The sequence below is a fragment of the Drosophila mojavensis genome, unplaced genomic scaffold, assembly GCF_018153725.1.
Source record: "Drosophila mojavensis isolate 15081-1352.22 unplaced genomic scaffold, ASM1815372v1 contig_74, whole genome shotgun sequence".
Classification (NCBI taxonomy): domain Eukaryota; kingdom Metazoa; phylum Arthropoda; class Insecta; order Diptera; family Drosophilidae; genus Drosophila; species Drosophila mojavensis.
The window spans coordinates 15,767,723-15,791,023 of NW_025318899.1; the positions used below are offsets into that span (position 1 = coordinate 15,767,723).

A 23,301-nucleotide genomic window follows, 5' to 3' on the forward strand; every position below is an offset into this window, starting at 1 on the left:
AACGATAAACATAAGCCGCAACAACTGCTCTCTCCCTCTCGCTGTCTCTGTCTCTGTCTATCATAAAAGCCAGCTATGAGTCAGAAATTGGCAATATATTTATGTAGGTGTGCTTAGAGTGCTTAGTTATATGAGTTGCTTAGGGGAAAAAGGGTTCGTTTTACGACTTTGTTTTCCAGTTTACAGTGCATAAAATACAATGTTCCGCCCGGAAAGGTTGCTCATAAAATTTCGCTAGTCGAAAGTCCTAAAACTCACTAATGAAACTTGGGATATATTAAATGAGAATAGCCTGAATTACTTTTAATGAAAATTTACTTCACTTTTATTTGTATTATAAAATGTAAATACCTTGAATATTTATATGAAATTAAATTTGTATTAAACTTCATTGAATTTTTACATTTTACAAATATTTTTAATACATACAAAAATATAAAAATATTTTTAAAAAATATATATAAATATATATATATATACATATAAAAATATTTTGTTGCGCAAAAAGAAAAGAGGTACAAAATTAAAAAAAAAAAATTAAATAAATAAAAAATATATAAAATATATTAAAATAATAAAAAACATAGGTATTATATTAAATCATTCACCAATTGAGATTTCTTTAAATAAGCCTCCGTGATTCCTCATTTAATGGCAACAATATTTTATATCGATTTAACTTCAATTGACAAATTACAGCTTAAAGCTGTTTACACATTGTTTTAATTTTTGTTGTATAAAAAACGCATTCGATTGTGTTGCTTTAATTAGCATTAATTAAAAAGCGTAATAAATTTGCAAAGGGCTAAAACAACAACAGCGACAACATTCACGCGACACTTTGACATGTTTGGGGTTCATTAACCCAACAGGCACAAGAACCCAAACTGAATTTTCGGGGCAACCCTTTTAATTGCAACAACAACAACAACAACAATAGGAACAGCAGCAACACGAACAGAATCCCTTAGGCACCGGAGAGCGTTTTGAAAGTCATGCAAATAAATTTTTTTCTAATTAAATGCTGACAATATCGAGTGACATTTACTCTCTCCCTCCCCCTCTCTCTACTGACAAATTCTCCAAGGACCTTTCAGCTTTTTTTTTCTCATATTGACGAATAATTTGACATTTTTTGTTGCAGCAATTAATGAATGTCATTAAGGGCAACATAAAACTAAGCCAACTAAGCCAAGTTTTTCATTTGCAAAGTGGACGCAGTCAATTGATTGATTGAGCCCAGCCATACCCCAAGCCCGAAACATTTACCAATCAATTGAAAATGTAGGTAATGGCACTCGATATACGCCTTAGGCAGGCCAGCCGCATGCAAATTGCCATTATTAATGTTTTATATTATGAACGAAACGAGGTGAGGAGAGGATAGGAGTGGATAGCAGAGCCGAGCATAACATGCATTGCCTAGAGCCCAGACAAAACCCAATTACAAGTCGAGCATTTTCGAGCAATTTTCAAACAGACACCCCAAACTACTCTTCGCCTCTCACCATTTTTTTAATTTTCCTTCTTGCAGTGCGACCGACGAGCATCGCCATCAACGGAGTGGAGCACCACACGGTGCAGGGCAGCAAAGTGGTGCTAACATGTGACGTAAGTATTGGCTGAACTTTAAATTAAACGTAAACTTGATTTACATGGGGCTCATGAGGGGACACTGCGTTCAGGCCTAGCAGTAGCACATGGGCAAGGATTTGATGGAATATCAAATTATATAGAATATTTAATATGGCTAGAAATCTTGATTTAAATATTGAACGCATAAAGTGCAAGGACAAATTAAATATCGCTATAAATTCACCCATCGATATATATTTGTCTAGCACATATGATTATCAATGTATTTACATCCAGATTTCTTTCGATGTATATTAATAGAATTTGTATAAATAAATATTGTAAGCATATAAAATCCTGAAAAAAAAGAACACTAATTAGCAAAATTCCTACTTGGAATATATTATTTGAAAAGCTAAAAATTCATAATTTAATTATTATTAAAATTTGAATTTATTTAAAGTAAATGATTAACAATTTAAATTTAACAAATATTATTTAAATTTAAAGTTGTAAAAATTCTTCCATAATAATATAATAATTCAATTTCGATATCAAATTTCAATTCTGAATAAAATTTCAATATACTCTACAAATATATTACTTATATACATAAATACTGCATACATACGTCGTATTGTTTCTTAAACTCTTCAGTCTTACATACAAATTTCAGTCAACAAATAAAACTGCTTCTATGGATTTAGATCCTTTCGAAGGACTTTCCATATGCAGTCCGTAAAGCCTTGTCCTTTATATGCTGCACTGTAGAGTTGACAGCTTTTAGGTTTACTGAGCTCCTCCTGCTGCTCCTGCTTGTGCTTTGTCGTTGCAGTCCAAGTAATTGACAATAATTAACTGTCAATTATTTTGCGATTTTTCGTCCACAACCAGAGCATATGTGTGTGTGTGTGGGTGTGGCCTATGAAACGAGCCAAGGCACAGACAGAGACAGAAGCAGAAGAGTGTGAGTGCGACTGAGCTTTTGTAGCCAGTCAATGACAATGCCTTGTCATTTGCTTGGCCCTCTGCGCCTGCCTTGTGTCTGGCCTGTTGCGATTGCATTTTAATGGAAAAGCGCTCAATTGGCTGCAGTTTAGCAGCACTTTGAGCGAAAGGACCTGCCGGCACAGTGCACTGTGTAAAATTATGCAAAATTGTCTATTGATTGCGTATTATGTTTAATGGAATTTTATGCAATTGTTTTACTGCCTAGCTAGCTGGTAGCTACCTGGCTGACAGTCAGGTAAAAATTGTTCCCCCGTAATGGCAATATATGCATGTATATGCGCACCAGCTAATGGAAATTTAATGGCAATTGCCTCGACTTGTCGCCAAGTGGCGCCCACCCGCCGCTGCTGAGCAGCGAATCACATAACGCATACGCCCCATTGGGCAGCGCTGTACACGCAAATAGACTAAATTGACGGTGTTTTCTTTACCACTACACACAGATACACGGCGCACGGCCCGCAGTCAATCTAACCTGGTATAATTCAACTTCGATTATCAGCGCCGAGGAGAACGAACTCACTGAAATACGCACCAAGGCTGTGAGTATTAACTGCTGTCTAGTTTTGCTTAGACTAATACAATTTAATTTACTTCTGTATAGTTTGAGAAGGAGGACGGCACCTATCACACGCAGTCGGAACTGATCTTTAATGCTACGCGCTTTGAGAACGATCGCGTCTTCCGCTGTGAGGCTGAGAATATTGTGCTGCAAATTAATCGCGAGAAGCCCATATCATCGGATCTGACCCTGGAAGTTATGTGTAAGTGAAGAACAGTGTTGTAAAGCGCCATAACTTAAACTCTACTCTTCATTAAAATTAAAATTTAATCGTTTTTGTGTAAACTCACTCATCATTTTCTTGCCCTCCCCTCTCTCCCACTCTTCATGCAGATCCACCCGTTGTCAAGGTCAGTCCACCGGAAATGGTCACAAATACCAGCGAAATTGTGCTGCTCAATTGCGAATATGTGGCGAATCCAGCCTCGCTCACGCAGGTCGTTTGGTAAGTCCCCACAGAAACCCAAAAAAAAAAAAAAAAAAAAAATTAAATAACAAAAAAAAATCATGATAAAAACTAAAACAAAAAAAATAAGAGAAAATAAAATAAACGAAACGCGCTACTCACCAAAGTCAAAAGCGAAAGGCAAACGAATTTAAATTGCTTTTAAATTCAGCACACAAAATACACGCACATGTGACAGAGACGGCAACAGGGCGATGTGTGCTAAAATGAGACAGCGCATGCGACCAGAGGCAAGAACTGACGCGCGCTTTGTTGCAGAGGTGGCAACAGGGCTGAGGCCCTGCGGCTAGCTGGCACTTTATGTGATTTGTGAAGCCAGGCAGCACAGCAGTCGCAGTCAGAGTCACAGGTAGTCACAGTCACAGTCACAGTCAGAGGCAACTGAGGCTGTGGCGCAGCAGAACTCAATTAAACTAAAATTTCCACAGTAAACAAAAATCTAATTAAAAACAAATACAAAAGTAAATAGGCAACAAGAGTTCAAATCTACGCAACAGCAGCAACGTCAAGTGCGTAAATTGGGTACACACAGTCACTAAGAGCGAGAGAGAGACAGAGAGTGAGAGATAGGCACACATACAAACAGATACACATCATCGAGCGAAACGCAACTCACATTCATTTATCTGCTGAAAATCAAAACAAACCTCGCAATTGCGTAATGCCAATCGCAAAAAGAGTTTGAGCAATGTAAACCAGAATTTATAGCTTTTTGTTGCTGTTGTTGTTGTTGTACAGAACTCATAGACTGTTGCACGACTGCATGCCAGCTAAACATAGAGAAATTACTGTGGCACACACAATTCCACTTAAGCATGGCATTAATACAATAATGAACGAATGCAACAAAGTATTGCATTGATACAAAGGCAAAGAGCTTGAAGTGGGATTCTATGAGTGTGTAGAGTGCACAGAGAGAGACATTGAAGAGAGTTGAATAAGTGTGTATCAGGCGTAGAAGAAGTCTGGCTCAAGGTTGTATACACATGCAGGTTGTAAATTGTCTGACAATTTTCATTTCTATAGTCTTTTAAACTCTTAAATCTAGAGTTGATAATTTGTACAGAATTATGTTTTTATTTATAAATATAAATAAATGTCGAATCAGTCTAGTTATTAGTTCACAATATTATAGAATTTATTTAACGAATTTGTCATTTTAATTTATTTTTTATTTTTTATTTTATTATACATAGGAGTTAATATATTAAATATTTTATATCTAATATCTTATATTTTATATTTTATATTTTATATTTTATATTTTATATTTTATATTTTATATTTTATATTTTATATTTTATATTTTATATTTTATATTTTATATTTTATATTTTATATTTTATATTTTATATTTTATATTTTATATTTTATGTTTTATATTTTATGTTTTATATTTTATATTTTTTATTTTATATTTTATATTTTATGTTCATAAATAGATTCTCTTTCATATCGAGCTCATTAACTTTATATTTTTCTAATACTTATTATATATATTTATTTCCAACCCTGCAAATATATAGATAAGCACTTATTCCATATATTTTTTATCATATATTTTCATTGTATTCGAGTGCTGACTCATTATGGAATATAATAATATTGCCTATAAATATTAAATGTCCAGATGTGACTAACACTAAATATATTCCTCCCATAAATATGATCATATTAGCTCTTACTGAAATTTAGTTCACCCTCTAGTTTCGCTTCATTCCCCACATTCCATGGCTCACATGGTATTACTGCGCTCATATGCGAGCTCGCTTCAACAATTTTGGCACTCAATTCAACACAAAAAGGCATAGCCGCATAATTAGTGACAATTTTTGCTGCTAGGGCATGTCGCACAAAGTTTTTGAGCAGTGTAAACGTCAGTCGCGCCAAAGACAAACAACAGTCATGCAAAACCCATCAGCAAGTTGTAGTAGTCGCTGCAGCAGCTGAAATGTTGTGGAGCGGCCAGCAGGCACGCATAATGCAGAATCTTTGGCCATCGGCATGGCAACCCAACCCCAAATGCGCCACCTCAACTGCCTCGCTGCCTCGCTGCCTCGCTGCCTCGATTGCTCGGCTGCTTGGCTGGCAAATTAGTGAGCGAGCGATGGCAACGAGATGTGGGGGCGGCGCGTTGAGCCACTGCATGGTTGTGTCTAACAAACTTGGCCAGCATACCGCGGCCATTAGATGCGCATGCAATGCATGCAAATTGCAATTGCAATTCCCATTCACAGATTTCTCTGCCCAGCGCTGAGAACGTATTAATTTGTCTGATGCCAGCGCGAGCACGTGGCGTATGCGCGATATTCGCTGCGTGTGTGAATGGGAATGAGTGTTTGCAGGGGCTAAAAAGTTCAGCTTAGATGGCGCCGAGGCAGGCAAAGCGAGGTGAATGAAACCAAATTTTAGGTAAAAGCAGCGGAAATTATGAACTAAAGTGGATTTTGAAAGTTTTCATTAATGAATGAAAAGACTCTGATAAGCGAACATTCGAACATGCTTTGCAATCGTAAAACGAAAGTCTACAGAGTGTAGATGAAATAGAGATGAGGTAGCTAGAGATAAACGAGATAACTTTAATTAGTTTGAATATTAGTTCGAAGAAGGCTTTTAGAATTAATAATAATACATATTTTATAATATTTTTAGTAAATCTCAGTTGAATTTAAGGCGAAAGCATTAAAAAACTTTTCAATAATATTTTATATGATCAATGAAAATATTGAACATATTATATTAAATTATTTATTATCTATTTAATAGAATAAGAAAAAGACTAGAAGGAAATGGTATATATTAACTTGTCTGTTGCCTTTGATAAAGAATGTGTTTATAAAATTTTATACAAAAAAATACGTATATAAAAAATATATAAAATATATTTATACAAAATATATTTATATAAAATATTTAAAAAATATTAAATATTTATAAAATTAAATTAAAATTGATATAACATATTTTAAAAATTATCAAATATATATTTATCAATAAATATATTCTTGATTATTAAATATCTATAAAAAATATATTAAAATGTATATAAAAATTTATCAAATATATATAAATGAATATATTCTGGATCAGAAGCAACATCTGACTTGATTTAGCCTTAGCTGATGCTTGCTGATGTATAAAATTAGTATTATTATTATATGTATATTTTTATACATGTGTATAATATAATACTTTTATATATAATTCTATATAATCAATTCATATCTTGTCTCAAGTTACATAACTATGTTAGCCAATTTCACTTTGAATCACCCTATCCAAGTAATTTCAGAGCATTTCCTAGTCGGTCTGTGCCGATCGAATTTCGCAACTTTATCTATGAAAATTGCAAATGCGCACAGCTTTTGTTAAATAGGGCTGAGAAATGCATTCCATTTAGGCAGATGCTGTCAGCGATATTTAATGTCAACGCCACACGAATTCCTAATTACACAACAGCAACAACAACAACGGCAGCAACAACAACAACAGCAACAACAATTGCAGCAGCAGCAACAGCAGCTCGCGCATATGATGAATGAAGATGGAAGCAGCACTATGCACACCCACACACACTCACCTACACACACATGTCGTCTGGCACTCGCTGTGAGTCAGTGTGTGTGTGTGCGCGTGTCTGTCTGCCTGTCTGTTTGTGTCAAGTGGCTGCATTTTACAAGCCTATTCCACGCTTCAAGTTTTCGCATTTCACTCTGCGTGCGCGCTCACTATTCACAGTGACTCGTTTCACTTTTCACATTTCTTTTTTCTATTTTTTTCTTCACATTTTGCGCTTTTTATCCTAATGCCAGCTGAGAAATTAAATGCACACACAGAAGTGACACAGAAAATTTATTTAGCAGGCATTTCATTTGCGCTTCACTCCAAATTCCCTCTCATTTTCGCACTCTCTCTCTTTTTCTGGCCTCTGGTCTGTGGCTCAGCAAAAAAAAAAGAAATTTATATATGTATATAAAGCGAGACTGAGAGAGTAAGAGTGTTAGAGCTCTGCATGAAATTTAGACAGTGGAAAATTTCGTGGAGCAGGCCATGCGGAATTTGTGTAGCATACCTTTTGGGGCCAACATGTGGAGCCACAATTGTTGGGCCAACCCGGTTGCATGGCAGCCCAGCTGCTAAAATGCATATTAATTGGATTTTAAAGGTAACATTTGCTAATTGCCCAGCAGCATTTAAAGTCATATGGCTCTTCTATATCTATATATCTGTATGTATTCGTTTATGGCAGTCGGGGCACATATCCATTTGTTTGATTTACTGGCGATTCATTAAAATGCTTTCTCACGTAATATAATTCAATTGCAATCAGGCATAATGATCAACATTAGATCAAATCGGCATTGTTTTATGCACTCTCGATGTCTCTACCTCTGCCCAGGCGGGCACACGGCATGAAATATTTACATAAAATTAATCTTAATTTGTTCGAGGCCAAGGCCTGGGCACTGTAACTGTTTACGAGCCCGAAAACTCGCAGACAGAACAATGGCAAACGCCGAAGCAGAAGCAAAAGCAACCCTTAACATTAGAATAAACAAGCCTATAGACAGCGCACACATAGACACACACACACACACGTGCACACCCTTTTCTACTCACACTCGTTGTATGTGTGCACATAATTTATAAATCACCACAAAAGTAATTGTAATTGTTGAATTATTTAAGCGACTGGCAATAAACCACAAAATTTGCCTCAGGCCATGAAAAGAAGAAGAAGACGAAGAAGAAGCAGAAGGAAAGAAAAAAGAAGTTGACTTTACGGCTTGTTGACGACAAAAGGCAAAGTTGGCTCGAATGCCAGGAGCTGCTTCGAACCAATTAAAAATGTCTGCCTCATGTTGCTTGGCAAACACACACGCACACGCATTACACATACATACACATGTGTTTATTAATGAGTAGCTGTCTCACTCTGTCTGTGTGTGTGTGTGTGTGTGTGTGTGTGTGTGTGTGTGTGTGTGTGTGTGTGTGTGTGTGGAAACACTTTGCCAGCTGCTCTCAAGATGTATAAAAATCATTTCAATACCTTTTCCGTTTGCCATTAAAAGCATTTCCCCAGCTGGACGCACATTTCCGCACTAAACTAGACACAGACGGAATAGTAGTTAGTGAGAGAGAAAGAGAGAGGGAGGGGGAGGGAGATAGTGAGACTGAAACACGCAAATTTCGTTAGTTTTTTTTGTTTTCTTGGGCGCAGCAAATAATTAAAATTAATTACGCTTGTCCAGCGCCGATGATATGCCCGGATTTATGAAGCAGAAGTCGGCGGGCGTTAACTCATTAAATCGACGAGGCCGCAACACTGAAAATTACTCAGCTCATCAGCCAGACAGGAGGAAAAACTGGAATGCAGCGATCAAAATTACTTTTTATGCAACGACTCACTCTCTCTGCCTCTCCCTCTCCCTCTCTCTCTCTCTCTCTCTCTCTCTGTCTCTTTCGCTGTTATTGTAAATCAATTAAAATTTATACTGAGCCTTGGCAACGGCACAAACCTGGACGCCAGTGCGAGAGCCGTGGCCAATATTATTTCCATTTATGCCGTGTGCCTCTTTTGCAGCCCTGTAAAGTATGCAATGCATTTTTTAATTTCTCCCAAACGCACACGTGACTGCGCCGTTGTTGTTGTTGTTCCATAGCCAGACAGCAGCGGGCGTAAAATTGTTTTAATGCCACCGGGGAAACAAAAAAAAAACAATAAACAAAAAACCATAAAATGAAGAATGCAAATAAAACAATAAATCGAGACTGAGGAATCTGGCATTGTTCGTGGTCAGCCCCGGCGACAGCCACAAGTGCGTAGCTGCAGCTGAAATTTCTCAATAGTTAAAGTCAGCCCAGACAGTAGTAAAGCAAACAGCAGGCAAAGCTCTATGGGCCGAGCGAACTTCTGCAACTGCTAGCAAATTGTAGAGACGCCCGAAAAGTTTTAAAGTTCAAGTATTTGATGTTTGCTTGAAGTTCAATTTAGCAATGCTCATGACTCGAGCTGGCCAGGGCTGCCTAGAGCTCTGTGCCATGCTGTGGCACAGTGAAGCCGCAGCAGCAGCAACGACGCAGCAAACATGCGAAGGCTCAAATGCACATTTGACATAATTTTCGAGTTCTCTTGTCTGGCTGTGAGCCTGAAAAGTAGTCGAGATGCATTGACAATGCAGGCAGCTTACACTAGCGCTGTCTCGCTCTAAATGCCTACCTCCCTCTCTCTCATACAATCTTTCAGTCTCTCTCTCTGTTATTATGAAAGCAAAAACACACTGAGACGTGCCTATAAATTTTAAATAGCCAACAAGAGAGGGCTGGCCCTACGCCCACTCCCTCACACACAGACGCCCTAGCTCCCCCTCTCTCTCTCTCCCTCTCTCTCTGTCATACATGCGTGTTGTCTCATAAATAACTGTGTGTTTGCCTGTCTGTTTGTTAGCTTGAGCTGGGTTAGCCTAACTAACTAGGAAAGCATCTTTAATTATGCCCCACAACGTTTGTCTGGCAAATATCTCTAAGCCAAACTGAACCAAACCGAACTGAACTGAACTGATTGTGCAACTCTTGCTCTTTGCTCCTTGCAGGTATCGCAACGGCGACATTGTTAATGTCAACGATACGGATCGCTATCAGGGCGGCAACTCCGAGAATGTCGCCCTAGTCATTAGATCAACAGACAAGGAGGACATTGGCAACTACACCTGCCAGCTATCCAATTCGATAGGCAAAGGCGTCTCCGAGCAGCAAATCGATCTCGATGTGCAGTGTAAGTGAAGAGCTATAAAAGGCCCTATATAAATATATTATATTTTTAATATGTATCACATATTTATTGAATTGATTCTTCTCATTTAGATGTGCCCATTGTCGAGGTACAAATGATACCCGAGGGACCTGTCAAGGAGAGCGATGAGTCTAATGTCACTTTGTTCTGTAATATATTGGATGCCAATCCATCTGTGCTGACCAAAGTGCGTTGGTATGCCAACTCCACGTTGCTCAAAGAGCTGCCAGATTGCGAGGAAACTAGAGTAAGTCAAGGAGCAGCTGCTCTCTCTCTCTCTCTTTCTCTCTTTCTCTCACACACTTTCACTATATATCATTTGCTTACCATCTTCCGTTCTTTCGCTCCCAGGAGGATTTATGTCACATTGACCCCAGTAAATTGCTGCTGGAGAGCATTGGGCGTGGCTTCTTTTACAACTATTCCTGCGAGGGCTACAATGCCGCTGGCTGGGGACCACGCAGCGAGGACAAGGAGCTGATGGTAAGTGTGAGCTTATAGTAAATTCAATTCTCTTTCATTCACACTCTCTCATTCACTCTCTCTCTCGCACGTACGCAGGTGCACTATGAGCCGGGGCCAGCTACTTTGACGCACTTTCCACCGATTGCCATCAAGAAGAAGAGCGTCATTTTCTATTGTGCCGTGGATGATCCGGGCTATCCCGAATCAAATAGGTTTGTAGCCGCCACACAGACCAATAACAGCAACAAAAACAGCAACAACAACAACATGAACACATCCATACCACAAATTGCGTATCACACGGTTCAGGCACTGCAACCGCATGAGGCAGATGCCGCTTTTGAGGCGCTGCTGTTGCAAAAGCAACAAGAGCTGAGGCAACAGCAACAGCAACAGCAGCAGCAACAGCAGCAGCAACCACATCAGCAACAACCATACGAACAACAACAACAACAACAGCATTTGCTTAATCCCACACACATATCATCAACATTATCAACACTGTCCGGCATGAGTGCCGTGCATTCGACAGCTCATCAAATTAAAGAAACGCATGCTCTAATCGATTTACATTTGAATCATTCCCTTTGTACTCTGCTCACGCTCACCACCTACATGCCACAATCACAAATCTTAACCCTGTACAATGGGGGGCATCCATTTGATTACTCATCCGAATCCACCACCGCATCCTATGCACTCTACCGCAAAATGGGCAAATTCATGTATGTGGCTCAAACGCTCTCGCAACCCAACAGATACCGTTGGCTGCGCGGCGGCCGTGGACCGCTGCAGGACATCGTCACCAAGGAGTGGACCGTCGAGCCCGTCGGCCTCGACAGCCGCACCAACTACTCCTGCTACGCGTACAATGAGGGCGGCAAGGGCGCCATGGCCACTGTCAATTTGGAGGTACACGCGCCGCCATTTTTCATCAAGAATATGCAGCCGTACACGGGCGTCCTTCACTCCGTGTCCAACTTCAATCTGACCTGCCGCATCGAGTGCGTGCCCCGCTGCGAGATCTCCTGGCAGAAGGATGGCGTGCCAATTGACAAGAATGATACCCGCTACTTTGTCAAAGAGAAGTATATGGATGCCTCGCCCGCTACGGGCGATTTCGAGAGCATGCTTTCCGTTCTGGTAAGTGCTGCCCATCAATGGCTGGGGGTGCATATATCTCAACAAATTAACCCTGCTCGAAGAGTTGAATTGGGCTGAAGTCGTATATAAAGCTGGCAGAAAAAAGTTATCCAGTCTTAAAGCTAAGAGTATTTGGGATATATATATAGTAATATATGTATATAACTTGAATATTATAATATAATATATAATTTAAGATAATTTGGTTGTCTGTGAGATAAGAAAAGTAATCTGAGCTATTTTCAATCCATTGAAACAGAGCAATAAATTTTATTTTTATTTTTTACTTTACTTATTCTTCAAAATATTTTTTTTTTTTTTATAGTAAGGACAATTTTAATTAATTTATTTTATTTTATTTTTTTTTATTTATTTATTTATTTATTTATTTTTTTTTTTTTTTTTTTTTTTTGAAGTCCAAAATATTACATATAATTTTTATTTAATATTTAATATATATATATATATATTTTTTTTTAATATTTATTTAATTTAATTTATATATTCAAATTTAATTTCACTTTTTTATTTCATTTATTTATTTATTTATTTTTTATTATTTTTTTCATTGACATCTTCACTGTTGACCAATTTTTAAATGTAATCATTCTTTTGATATGGGTATTACAGCAGCAATAGCTCCATCCCTCTTAGCTGTCTCTATCCAATTCAGCAAAACCTCATCAAATCAAACCAATTATTACATCAGCAATTCGAAAATGTTCCTCTCATTTGATCCCACATCAAATACGTTTATTATCCACTTGTCTCATATGAGCAACTCAGTCTATATGAAATTGCCAATTAATTTGAATTGTTTAGCCCCGCATCGTATGACAGCTGCGACGCGACTCTCAGCTCTCGTGGCTGATTCATCCCCAATTCACGTAAATGACATATTTTCATGTTCGATTTGTTTTCTCGTGATTATAGCACTTCAATATGTCAAATTTTCCGAATAAGAAATTCGATATCGAATCGGATAACGCCAAGTACATGTGCATCTCGACATCGAACGCGGTGGGGCCCACAGTGAACAGCACCACCTACTTGAGCATTGAATGTGAGTATGACATGCCAGACAATCAGACACAGTCCCACAAACTCCTCATTCCACCCTCTTCCACAGACGCACCGAATGACATCAGCGTCTCGGAGAACATTGTCTATGTGCAGGAGCATCATATACCGGGACGTGTCATATGCAAATCGCAGGCTAATCCAGGTAAAACAAATCAATTCTACACTCTCTGCAACTGCAATTGGCTACATCACTTGGGTTTCTCTTTTAACTCTTTCAGAACCGTCCTACGAGTGGCTCTATCCGAATAAGACGGTGACAATGGGCAACACGCTGATTATCAACGATCCCATCAAGCGCAATGATACGGGCATCTACAGGTGCAGAGCGCGCAATAAGCACGGAGATCGGATTGCCGAAACTGTTATCGATGTTCAATGTAAGTAGAAGGAGATAGATAGAAAGAGATAGAGAGAAAGCCGAGACAGACAATTTGATGTTTAGCTACTAAATTTCAATGATTATTTGTTTTGTTTTTCTCCTTCCATTCGACTTGCTGCAGTTACGCCACGCTGTGAAATCGAGAGGCGAGAAATCAATGATCAGGATACGCTAATTTGCACCGCATACGGAAATCCTGAAGAGGTGAGTGTCAATAAAGTGCACAGCACTAAGCAAAGGGTTCAAAAATAAAGTAATATGAGAACAAGCAGAAGCAGGAATACCCTAAAAAAATCTCAGCTTATATGGGTTTGTGAGTATGTGAAGTGCTTGTGAATTGGAAATGAATTAGAATGATAATGTGAATTTTATAAATTAAACAGAATAGCTAAGCATACATATGAAAGAAGTATTTGGATAAATATTTTAAAAAATATATATATATTAAATGAAATATAATGATATTATTAATATATAAATGTTATATATATAATAATTATTAAGAATAAATAAATAAACTAAAATATAAATATAACAAATAATAACTATCAAATATATATTTATTTTTATTAATAAATTATTATTAAATTCAGGCAGATAATTTTAATTCAATATTAACTTTAAAACTGCCGAAAAAGAAGTTGTGAATTTTAAAAAATTAAACGAGTGGTTTTATATATATTTAATATATATATTTTATTTTTAATATAAATTTTTTATAAATATATTTAAAAAGTTTTTCCATATACATATTGTCAAATGGAAATGTATTGAATATTGAAATATTTAATAGTAATATAACTACATTTTTTGTATTTAAAAAGAATTTAGTTACATTAATATTCATTATTTCAAGATTTAACATATATTACAATTTAATGCCAACTCTGTAATTTTGAATGGCAAACTCTCTAATCGCTGCGTAATACCCTTAGCTAGAAAAACACTTCAAAAAACAATGACAAACCCTAGTCTAACGCCAACGCCCGCACTTGCTCACAAAAAAAGAATTGTGTAGAAGGGGAGAGGCATTTCGATTCCCTGTGCAGAGGCCATCGAAATGGTAATAACGATAGCATTTCAATTGTGGTGCATGCCATGATGGCTGGTTACGGCAGCGGATAGAGGTTTTGCATCGCCTTTTTGCAGTTCTCCTTTTTCTGTTTTTATTTCTGTGCAGTTCTTTGGGAATGCAGGTAGCTGCAAGTATTTTCAATTTTATGAGTTTACCTTTTGGCCGGAACCCGGATCTCCTGCTGGCTGTAACAGTCGCAGCCAGCGAGAGAGAGAGGAAGAGAGCGAGAGAGAGAGAGAGAGAGCAGCGAAGTGGCAAGCGACGAACCAACTCGACTCCCAACTTCAGTTTGGAGTTCGCACTTTTTGTGCCATGCCGCATAAATCAGTGCAGCATTTTTTTCCTCCCATTCTCAGCCCGGCACAATTTTCCATTTTTTTTTTTTTTTTTTTTTTCATTTTTGCAATTGCATTTGCTTTGCCGTTACTTGAGTTAAAGCGTGCTGGCGATTAAGGCAGACTGGTGGAGGGGCGAGTGCGGGCTTATAACCTGCAGGTTGGCCCAAAGATTTATTGCCACGCACACACAGCCAGCCAGGCAACCACAGCGAGTGTGTGTGCGTATGTGTGTGTGTGTGTGTGTGGGGCAAACTCGGTGGCTCGTAATTATTTGATTGGAAATTATTCAACGGGCGTAAAGTTAAAATTTAATAACGTAGCATGCAATCAGATGAGAAATTGATGCGAATCGATGTGGGCGCGCCTGGCCGGGCATTCGCAGCGTTTCTAGCTGAAAGTTTTTTTTTTAAAGATGTTCAACAGGCCAAGCAAGCACTGAGTGCTGAAAAAAAAAGTGTTGAATTTAAAATATATAATTTTACATATTTTTTTTTAACTAAGCAGAGAAAGTAATTCAACAGAGGAACATCATTTCTTGGGAATATCCCAGTTGATTTATGAATTTTTTATAAAATATATTCATATATTATTAATATGTATATACATATGTATTTCGCCTACTCATTTCATATTCACAAGTAACGAAATAATTCATATTCGTCTAGACCAAATAGCACCTTTGAGTAGTTAAACCCATTCGTCTCTAATAACTCAACTAGAGACTTCAAAGCAAACCAACAACAACAAAAAAAAAAAAAAAGAAAGAAATGCAAGAAATATGACAAAAATGTGAAAAAAAAACAGAACCAGATTTATCAGAATGCAAAGCAAAACTCAAAAAAAAAAAAAAATGCAGAGCCAGACTAGGATTTGCATAGCTTCAATAGGCAATTTGTGCCCCAGCTCGCATATTGAACTGAAACGAAAACTAATTCTCTCTTTCATTCTCTCTATCTCTGTTTCTCTCTTTTCATGTGTGTTCTACAGGCCGATTTTTCATGGTCAATTAAAGCTGAGAATGAAACAGTCGAGACTTTGGGTGCTGGCGACAAGAAGACCTATGTGGACAAGAGCTTTTACATACTGCAGGAGGATTATGCCATTGCCCGGACCTATCGCTGTGTGGCTAACAATTCCGTTGGAGCGGGCGCCTTCTGTGAGATTGAAGTGGCTGGTAAGTAATATTTCAGCAGAACAACAACAACAACAACAACAACGGCAACAACAACTGGCAAACGGAAGCTGATTACTGTCAATATTTGCTTCATCTGTTTCCGTTTTCCGGTGCGCGGACGCGCATTCCGTTATTTGATTTTTTTATGCGCTGCATAAAATGGTGGCTAGCTGCTTCCGCTTTAAACTAAAATGGCGGCCACGGCCAAGGCCACGTCTTTGGCCGACCGTGGCAATTAGGGCATTATTTGGCGCCCCAGCGCAGTACCCATTTCCAGCCACGCCCATCATCATCGCCGCCGCCGCCTTTTTGCTTACCTGTTATCGTAACATGCGCCACGTTTTATTACAACCAAACGGAAATTGATTTCTGCGCTCCACGAAAATCAGTTCGAGTTTTTCGTTTTTCGTTTTACTTTTTTTTTATTTTTCTTTTATTTTTTTATTTTATGCGCTGTGATTTTCTTCAGCTGCTTAAGTCATGAAATCCAGTTGGCTTCTTCTCTCTCCTCTGCTTTTTTCTCTCGCGATTTTAATGCCCGTCAAGTATATATATATCTAGAGAGAGCAGCGCAGCCTTTCAGCTAATCTGACCGAGTGTCCAGTTTTTATAACACTTCTTTGATGGAATTGAAATCGAAATTGAAATTGAAATTTGACAGCTGATGACGTCAACACTTTTTTATATTTAAGCGCTTTGGCTTGTGCCCTTCCAGCTATTAAAGAACTTTTTTCTCTATTGGTCTTAGCTGAATTTTCTCTCATTTGACAATTTTAATAGTTTTTTTATTTTCTACACTTTCTATAATTTTTTGCTATTATCATATTTTATATTTTGATGTATTTCTCGTATATTAACAGCTGGTTCAGCACTTTATATTTGGTGGCGAGGTAAATGCCCAGCACAAATGCTCACAGTATTTTGATTTGATTTGAGTTGATTTTCATTTTCCCCCAGTTCTAGTTCGAGCAACTATTCCAATTATTGTCTAAATTACAATTTAGCACCAGAAACAACCAAAAAGTATCCTCTGTATTAACATGTATAAATATTTGCGATTATTCTCTATCTCTCTCTCTCTGTCTTTTACCCTTTGCTTATCACTCATAATGCTCATTTGAAAATGCTTCTAACTAATTAGTGCGACCAAAAAGTAAGTAACTGCATGTTAAGTGAACTACAAATTGTTTAGCTATGAATACAAAATTATAGAGAGTATTAAAAAGTACCCAGAAATGCATAGCTCGCTTCTTAGTTATGTAAAAACTAGTTTAAAGCTATAAACAAAGCCGCAGCTGGCAGAGAAATACATAAAAGCGGCTGCTGTACCACAATCCAATGCTAATCCATATAACATACACACACACACACACACACACGCACACCGAACTATAACTAAAAGCCGCCATTTTTCATTTGTCGCTCGCTCGCTCGCTTGTTTAATTGCATAAGATAGGAATAGAGTAGGAGTAGCAGTGGCAAGGGGCAAGGGGCAAGAGCAGGAGGCGGGTCGCAGAAGGAGCGGCTGCTAAATGTTGTTGACACGCGAATCCGCATACGATGCCAAAATGAATAGCTTATAACATATGTGAATACACTCGGAAAACAAACATAGATAAACGCTGCCACGGAACAAAGGCAGCTGCCACACACACACACACACGCACACAGTGCGAGAGTGAGAGAGCTGCTGGCAAAGACAATTCATTTGTTTGGATGATAAACAGCTGAATTATAGCAAATATGGAAAACAATGAGAGACAAGCCAGCTGAAGGATGCGGCTACAGCTGCCTAGCACAATTTCATAAGACAATGCCACAATGCGTGGGGGAGTGTGGGGGAGTGTGTGGGGAGGGGATTGAAAACTGGGGCTTGAAGCTGTGTAAGTAATATATAAAATGCATCTGTGCATCTGTGTGCGTGCGTGTCTGCGGAACAGCTACGGTTGCAGCTGCAGCTGCATTGCTAATGCCAGGCATGGCAAAACCATGTGACAAGTTGATAAATTAAAGTTAGCAACTGCAAACGGCAGTCAGTCAGTCAGTCAGTCAGTCAGTCAGTGAATCAGTCAGTCAGTCAGCTAAGTAGGCAGCATTGGGCTTAGCTGTCAGCTGTCAGTTGGTTAAGAATTGCATGCATTGTTCAGTTTTCACCATGTGTGTGCTTAAAGAGTTCTGCCAAACGTATACCAACACATTTTAATACAATACTCTATCTCTCTTTCTCTCTCTCCCTCTCTCTCCCTCTCTCTCTCTCTCTCACACTCTCTTTATGTATCTTTAGAACAATTGGCCTGGTGGCAGAGATGGGATAAAACGACGCTCATTATACTGGTCGCTGTCATATTGCTACTCCTGCTGGCCGTCGCCATCATTTGTTGCATCATCATTTGCATATGCCGTCGCCGTCGGCGTCAGGATAAATGTGAGTACAATCAACAACAACTAGAGCAACAGCAACTACTGCTGTAGACTGCAGCTAAATTAATAACTGTGCATACAGTGCAGTCAGTTATGATAATTAATTGCCCCAAGCATAGTGTTAGGCCCGACCCGAAACCAAGTGCAAACAGAGAATTGAAACCCAATCGAGTTTATATATTTATCAATTATTTTTCTGGCATTTCTTTTAAGTCGATTTCAATTTGCCAATAAGTTTCATAATTATTTCATTCAATTTCAATTGTGCGCCCATAACGCAGCATGCCCCAGTCTCTCTGCATGGCTCTTTGTTTTCCTTCCAACGATTATTCCAATTGATTGACCTGAATGCATGCAACGACTATTTAGGCTTATAGGACATTTACTATAACTGATACGTATTTAGCCTGTTCGCTTTATATCTATGCCATTTGAATTACATCGCTTTTAATTGAATGCATCTCAAATCCGGTTTACGCTGCTGCCTCATTAAGTGGGTTAAGAATGTTATTTCATTTTTTTCGTTTTTTTCTGTGCAATTATTTTGCCTTTTTTGTGCTGATTTTAAGGCCTTTGTGTTGCGCTTTGCTGTGTAAACTTTGCTTATTTAAAATTAATGAAAACCGACAAATGCTTACACAGGGTGTTTTTATTACTGTATAATTGCAAAAACATAAAATAAAAATTGTTCATATTAAAATATTTCAACAGAGAAAATTCAATAATAAATTAATTTTTATATTTATATATTTTTATATTTATTTAATGTTTTTTTTTTTTTTTAATAAAAATAAGAAGATAATCACTTCCAAAAAAAATATTTATATATAGAACTATTTATTTTTCTGCTGGAAAAAATATTATATTTAAATTTCCTAAACAGTTTAAACAATTTATTTAATCTTATAAAAAGAGCACCCTGTTTCTTACTCAAATCCATTTTTCGTGTCATTTATTCAAAGCTTATGAAAATTATATATATGTATATAAAAAAAAAAAGAGTCCTTTACAAACAAAACTAAAATTATATATAAATTATAATTATGTATTTAAAGTTTTATTTCTTTTTGTTTTTCAATTAAAACGCGTATATATATTATTGAATTTGTGTGTGCTCAATAATTCTTCTTGATCCCGCATCACTGTTGACTACTCTAACAACAACAACGACAACGAAAAAAAAAAAAAAAAAAAAACAAACATTAATTACGAAACCCACAACAATAACAAAAATATATATACAACTAATTAACAACCGCAACGTAAACCAACAACAACAACATCAACACGAAATGAATAAATGTTGTTTTTTCTGTTATACATATATACATCTATATATATACAAATATATTTTGTTTGTCTGCATTTTATATATGCTTTATTTGCTGCATTTTTAATTAATTTTTTTTTTTTTTTTTTTTTTTGCTTGGCATCTCGTTTCAACCAATTATTGCTTAACAATCTATCTATCTATCTGATTCATACACTTACATGTACATTATCTATACAAACATACAAACATATATATACACGCATATATATGTATTGTTGTCTCTATGCTGCTTCACTTAATAATTGCTCGCTGTAACAACCACAACAACAACAACAACAAACAAACAACCACAATACATTTAAACGCTGCTTGCCAAACTCAATGCGCCCAAAACTCAACAAATTGTGCTACAACAACAACAACAACAACACACACAAACACGCATACACAACTGCATTACAACAACAACAACAACAAACAACAAAATCTCATTTGATTTGAATTCATTTGGTAAAGATCACACGGAAGTTTCCATTAGCGCTAATCAAAGGTAAGTGCCGCATTCGATTCACCTGAATTATTATTGTATTCGAGTAACTTTGGAGAATAACTGTAAAATTGCTGTTGATGTTTTTTTATTTCAATTGCTTTTTTTTTAAATTGTGTCATAGCTCAAATACTTTGAAGCTTAAAAGATATCAATATGTTATATAAAAATCTAATTGAAAATAATTTTAAATCAAAACTTCAAATATCTTTATTTAAAAATAATTTAAATGTTTCAGAGTAAAATATGCTCAAAAATAGCTAAAAGGCTCTCACATAAATCGATGATTTTTAGAGCAAAATAAATTATTTTTAAATGTTTGTATTACCAAAACAAATTTAGGAAAGCAAAAGGCAATTTCATTTGTTAAATTGCATATATTGCAGCTAAAAGTAGTTATATAAAAATACCATACCATAAAATGAATGCAGAATTCCTGCAAAAATATATATATATATATATTTTTTTTTATATCTTGAAAGCAACAATATTTCAAAAATCTATGAAACAAACAAACAGAAAAATATTTTATTTCGCATAAGCGTAATTTTTTTTTTTTTAGAATATATTTCAGCTTGACATAATTAATATAATAATAAAAGGCTGCTGAGGCTAAAAATTTTATAAGTGCAGGCTTTTCTGCTGACAAATATATCAGCTTACTCCTTACTCCTCTAGAATATAAAAATTTTTTAAATATATTTATTTGGTTAATAAAAGGCAATAACAGTCTTGTTTCTTTCAAAAGTAAATTCATATTTGATTCCTTGATCTTGATCTTTCAAATAGGCAATTTATACAATAGATAATAGACAGTTCGGTAGAACTCAAAAAAAAAAAAAAAATCTCATGAAACTTCCACTTCAAAACATTTTACGTGTAACTAAAAATATGAATACATTTTAAAAATTTTCTAGCTTTAAAATATGCATGCTAATCAAGTTTTTATAATATTTAACACAATTTTAATTAATTTTTTGTTATTTATTGATTTATTTATTTATTTTTTTTTTTACATATTCATTTTCGTTGCATATTTCAATTGCTTATTGTGCGCACCCAACAACAACAACAATTTATCACATATATATATATATAATTCTTACACTTTATATATATATATATATATAATCCCATTCGCATCGCTGTGTGTGCTTTGATATTTGTTTATTGCTCGCTTGCTTCATACAAATACACGCCTATCGAACGTCCAATATCTGCAACGGCAACAACAACCTACGCACACTCACATACACGCACACACACACGCACACGCACATATCACAGTGTGCTATCGTATCAGCCAGTGCTGCCACAAGTAGGCGTGGCCCTGCCCATACAAGACACCGATGCTGCCACATTGTTGCCCGCAACGTTGCTGTCACCGCAACAACAGCAATTGCAGCAACAGCAGCAGCAGCAGCAGCAACAGCAGCAACATCAACAAAAGCTCGCCGCAGCCGAGAACAACAATGAGCTGGCCACGCCCCCGCCCATAACGCGAAATAGCACGTTGCATGCCACAGTACCGAAATCGCCGCCGCGCTGGCCATTGCGGCCAGGTGTCATGTTGCACGTGAGCAGCGACACCAAAGAGAATCTAGCCGTGAATCGCATGACACTGAAACCGAATCCGAATCCGAATTCGAATCCTAGCTCGCTGCCAAATCCCTCTGCGAATGCGAGTCAATTGTCGGCCCAGCTGAGTGCCGTGCTGAACGATAGCCAAACTAACTCAAATAGCACAATGCTAACCGAGGTGACGGTGTCGGTGATGGAGCCACCAGCAACAGCAGCAGCAGCAGCATCAGCAGCAACAACATCCATTGTACAGCCTAGTCAGATGAAGACTAATTCCACTGACATTGCCTTGCCATCGACAGATGCAGCTGAGCCGCACCCAGAGCTTACAGCCTGCCTAGACAATTCCAGCGCAGCAGCCACATCATCAGCAGCATCAGCAGCAGCAGCAGCAGCAGCAGCAGTTGCTGCGCCCAGTCATATGCAACGCATTTGGAAGTTTGTTTTCAGGCGCGCCAAGCGAGGCAGAAATGCGGACGATGGCACGCGGGATAGCCAGCGCAGCCACGTGGGTCTGTTGCACACATTTTGGCGTGGGCGTGGCAATCAGGAATCGCCATTCGCAGCTCAGCATCGCCTTAAGGGCATACGATCCAGCGGCAGTGGTAATAAATGCGACACATGCGACGATTTCCACTCTCATGGCTAATTCTTTATTTTCTTTATTTATCATTTGCTTTTTATGTTGTATCGCATTGCGCATCACACATACACACACATACGCACACGCACACGTACATGTATCTTCACGTATCGCTAGTCACCTACAAAAAGACGCCCACAGCAACAGCAACTAATTCAACATCAACATCAACAACACAAACAACAACAACAACATCTGCAGCTGCAGCAACGACAACCACAACGGCAACGACAACAAACAATTCCAGCAGTGTCCAATCACATGCCTCTGTGACATTTCAAGCGCCTTCATTAGACAAGACGTCGCCAACAGACACCACAGCAACAGCAACAGCAACACCAACGACAGCAACAGCAACAGCAACAATAGCCCACGCTGGGCTTGGTGTGAGCTGCTTGGCGCAACCGCAGCGCCACGGCATATTGAAGTCGCCCAGATCAACGCCACCACCACGCCCACCGCCGCCCATACTGCCAGTGCGCCCTGGCTCTGGACAACAGCAACAGCAGCAGCAGCAGCAGCAGCTGCTCAGCGGCGGCAATTGTCCGCCCCTGCTCAAACGAACAGTTGTGGTTTCCCCCAGCAAAGTCGAACGCGTCCAAAGTAAGAACAAACCCACAAGTCATCTCATATACTCATATAGCTCATAAAACACTCATCTGCACACTCAATTGAATTTGTAGGCCTGGCCGCCTGTCCTCTTATTACAAAAATATCTCAAAGTAAATTTCTCATATACATATTTCTTTTATTAGCTAAACCTGACTTGACA

General features: G+C 37.7%; 1 protein-coding gene across 7 annotated transcripts in view; it reads left to right on the forward strand.

Annotated features, from left to right (window-relative positions):
• The window catches only part of LOC6582668 (hemicentin-1), a 223,083-nt gene that overhangs the window by 190,513 nt on the left and 9,269 nt on the right, over positions 1 to 23,301 (forward strand). For 2 of the 7 annotated variants that reach the window (XM_044010150.1, XM_044010151.1), the window contains 18 exons: positions 1,535 to 1,611; positions 3,030 to 3,128; positions 3,191 to 3,350; positions 3,482 to 3,593; positions 10,208 to 10,389; positions 10,479 to 10,654; positions 10,759 to 10,890; positions 10,969 to 11,084; positions 11,631 to 12,015; positions 12,949 to 13,078; positions 13,145 to 13,240; positions 13,317 to 13,475; positions 13,599 to 13,681; positions 15,878 to 16,064; positions 18,349 to 18,489; positions 20,275 to 20,308; positions 21,593 to 22,491; positions 22,647 to 23,132. In XM_044010150.1, the coding sequence (XP_043866085.1) occupies positions 1,535 to 1,611; positions 3,030 to 3,128; positions 3,191 to 3,350; positions 3,482 to 3,593; positions 10,208 to 10,389; positions 10,479 to 10,654; positions 10,759 to 10,890; positions 10,969 to 11,084; positions 11,631 to 12,015; positions 12,949 to 13,078; positions 13,145 to 13,240; positions 13,317 to 13,475; positions 13,599 to 13,681; positions 15,878 to 16,064; positions 18,349 to 18,489; positions 20,275 to 20,308; positions 21,593 to 22,491; positions 22,647 to 23,132 (3,654 nt within the window). Of the gene's footprint in view, positions 1 to 1,534; positions 1,612 to 3,029; positions 3,129 to 3,190; positions 3,351 to 3,481; positions 3,594 to 10,207; positions 10,390 to 10,478; positions 10,655 to 10,758; positions 10,891 to 10,968; positions 11,085 to 11,630; positions 12,016 to 12,948; positions 13,079 to 13,144; positions 13,241 to 13,316; positions 13,476 to 13,598; positions 13,682 to 15,877; positions 16,065 to 16,924; positions 16,955 to 17,205; positions 17,218 to 18,348; positions 18,490 to 20,274; positions 20,309 to 21,592; positions 22,492 to 22,646; positions 23,133 to 23,301 lie in introns of all 7 variants that reach the window. The other 5 variants (XM_044010152.1, XM_044010153.1, XM_044010149.1 and 2 more) reach the window with 4 other exon arrangements.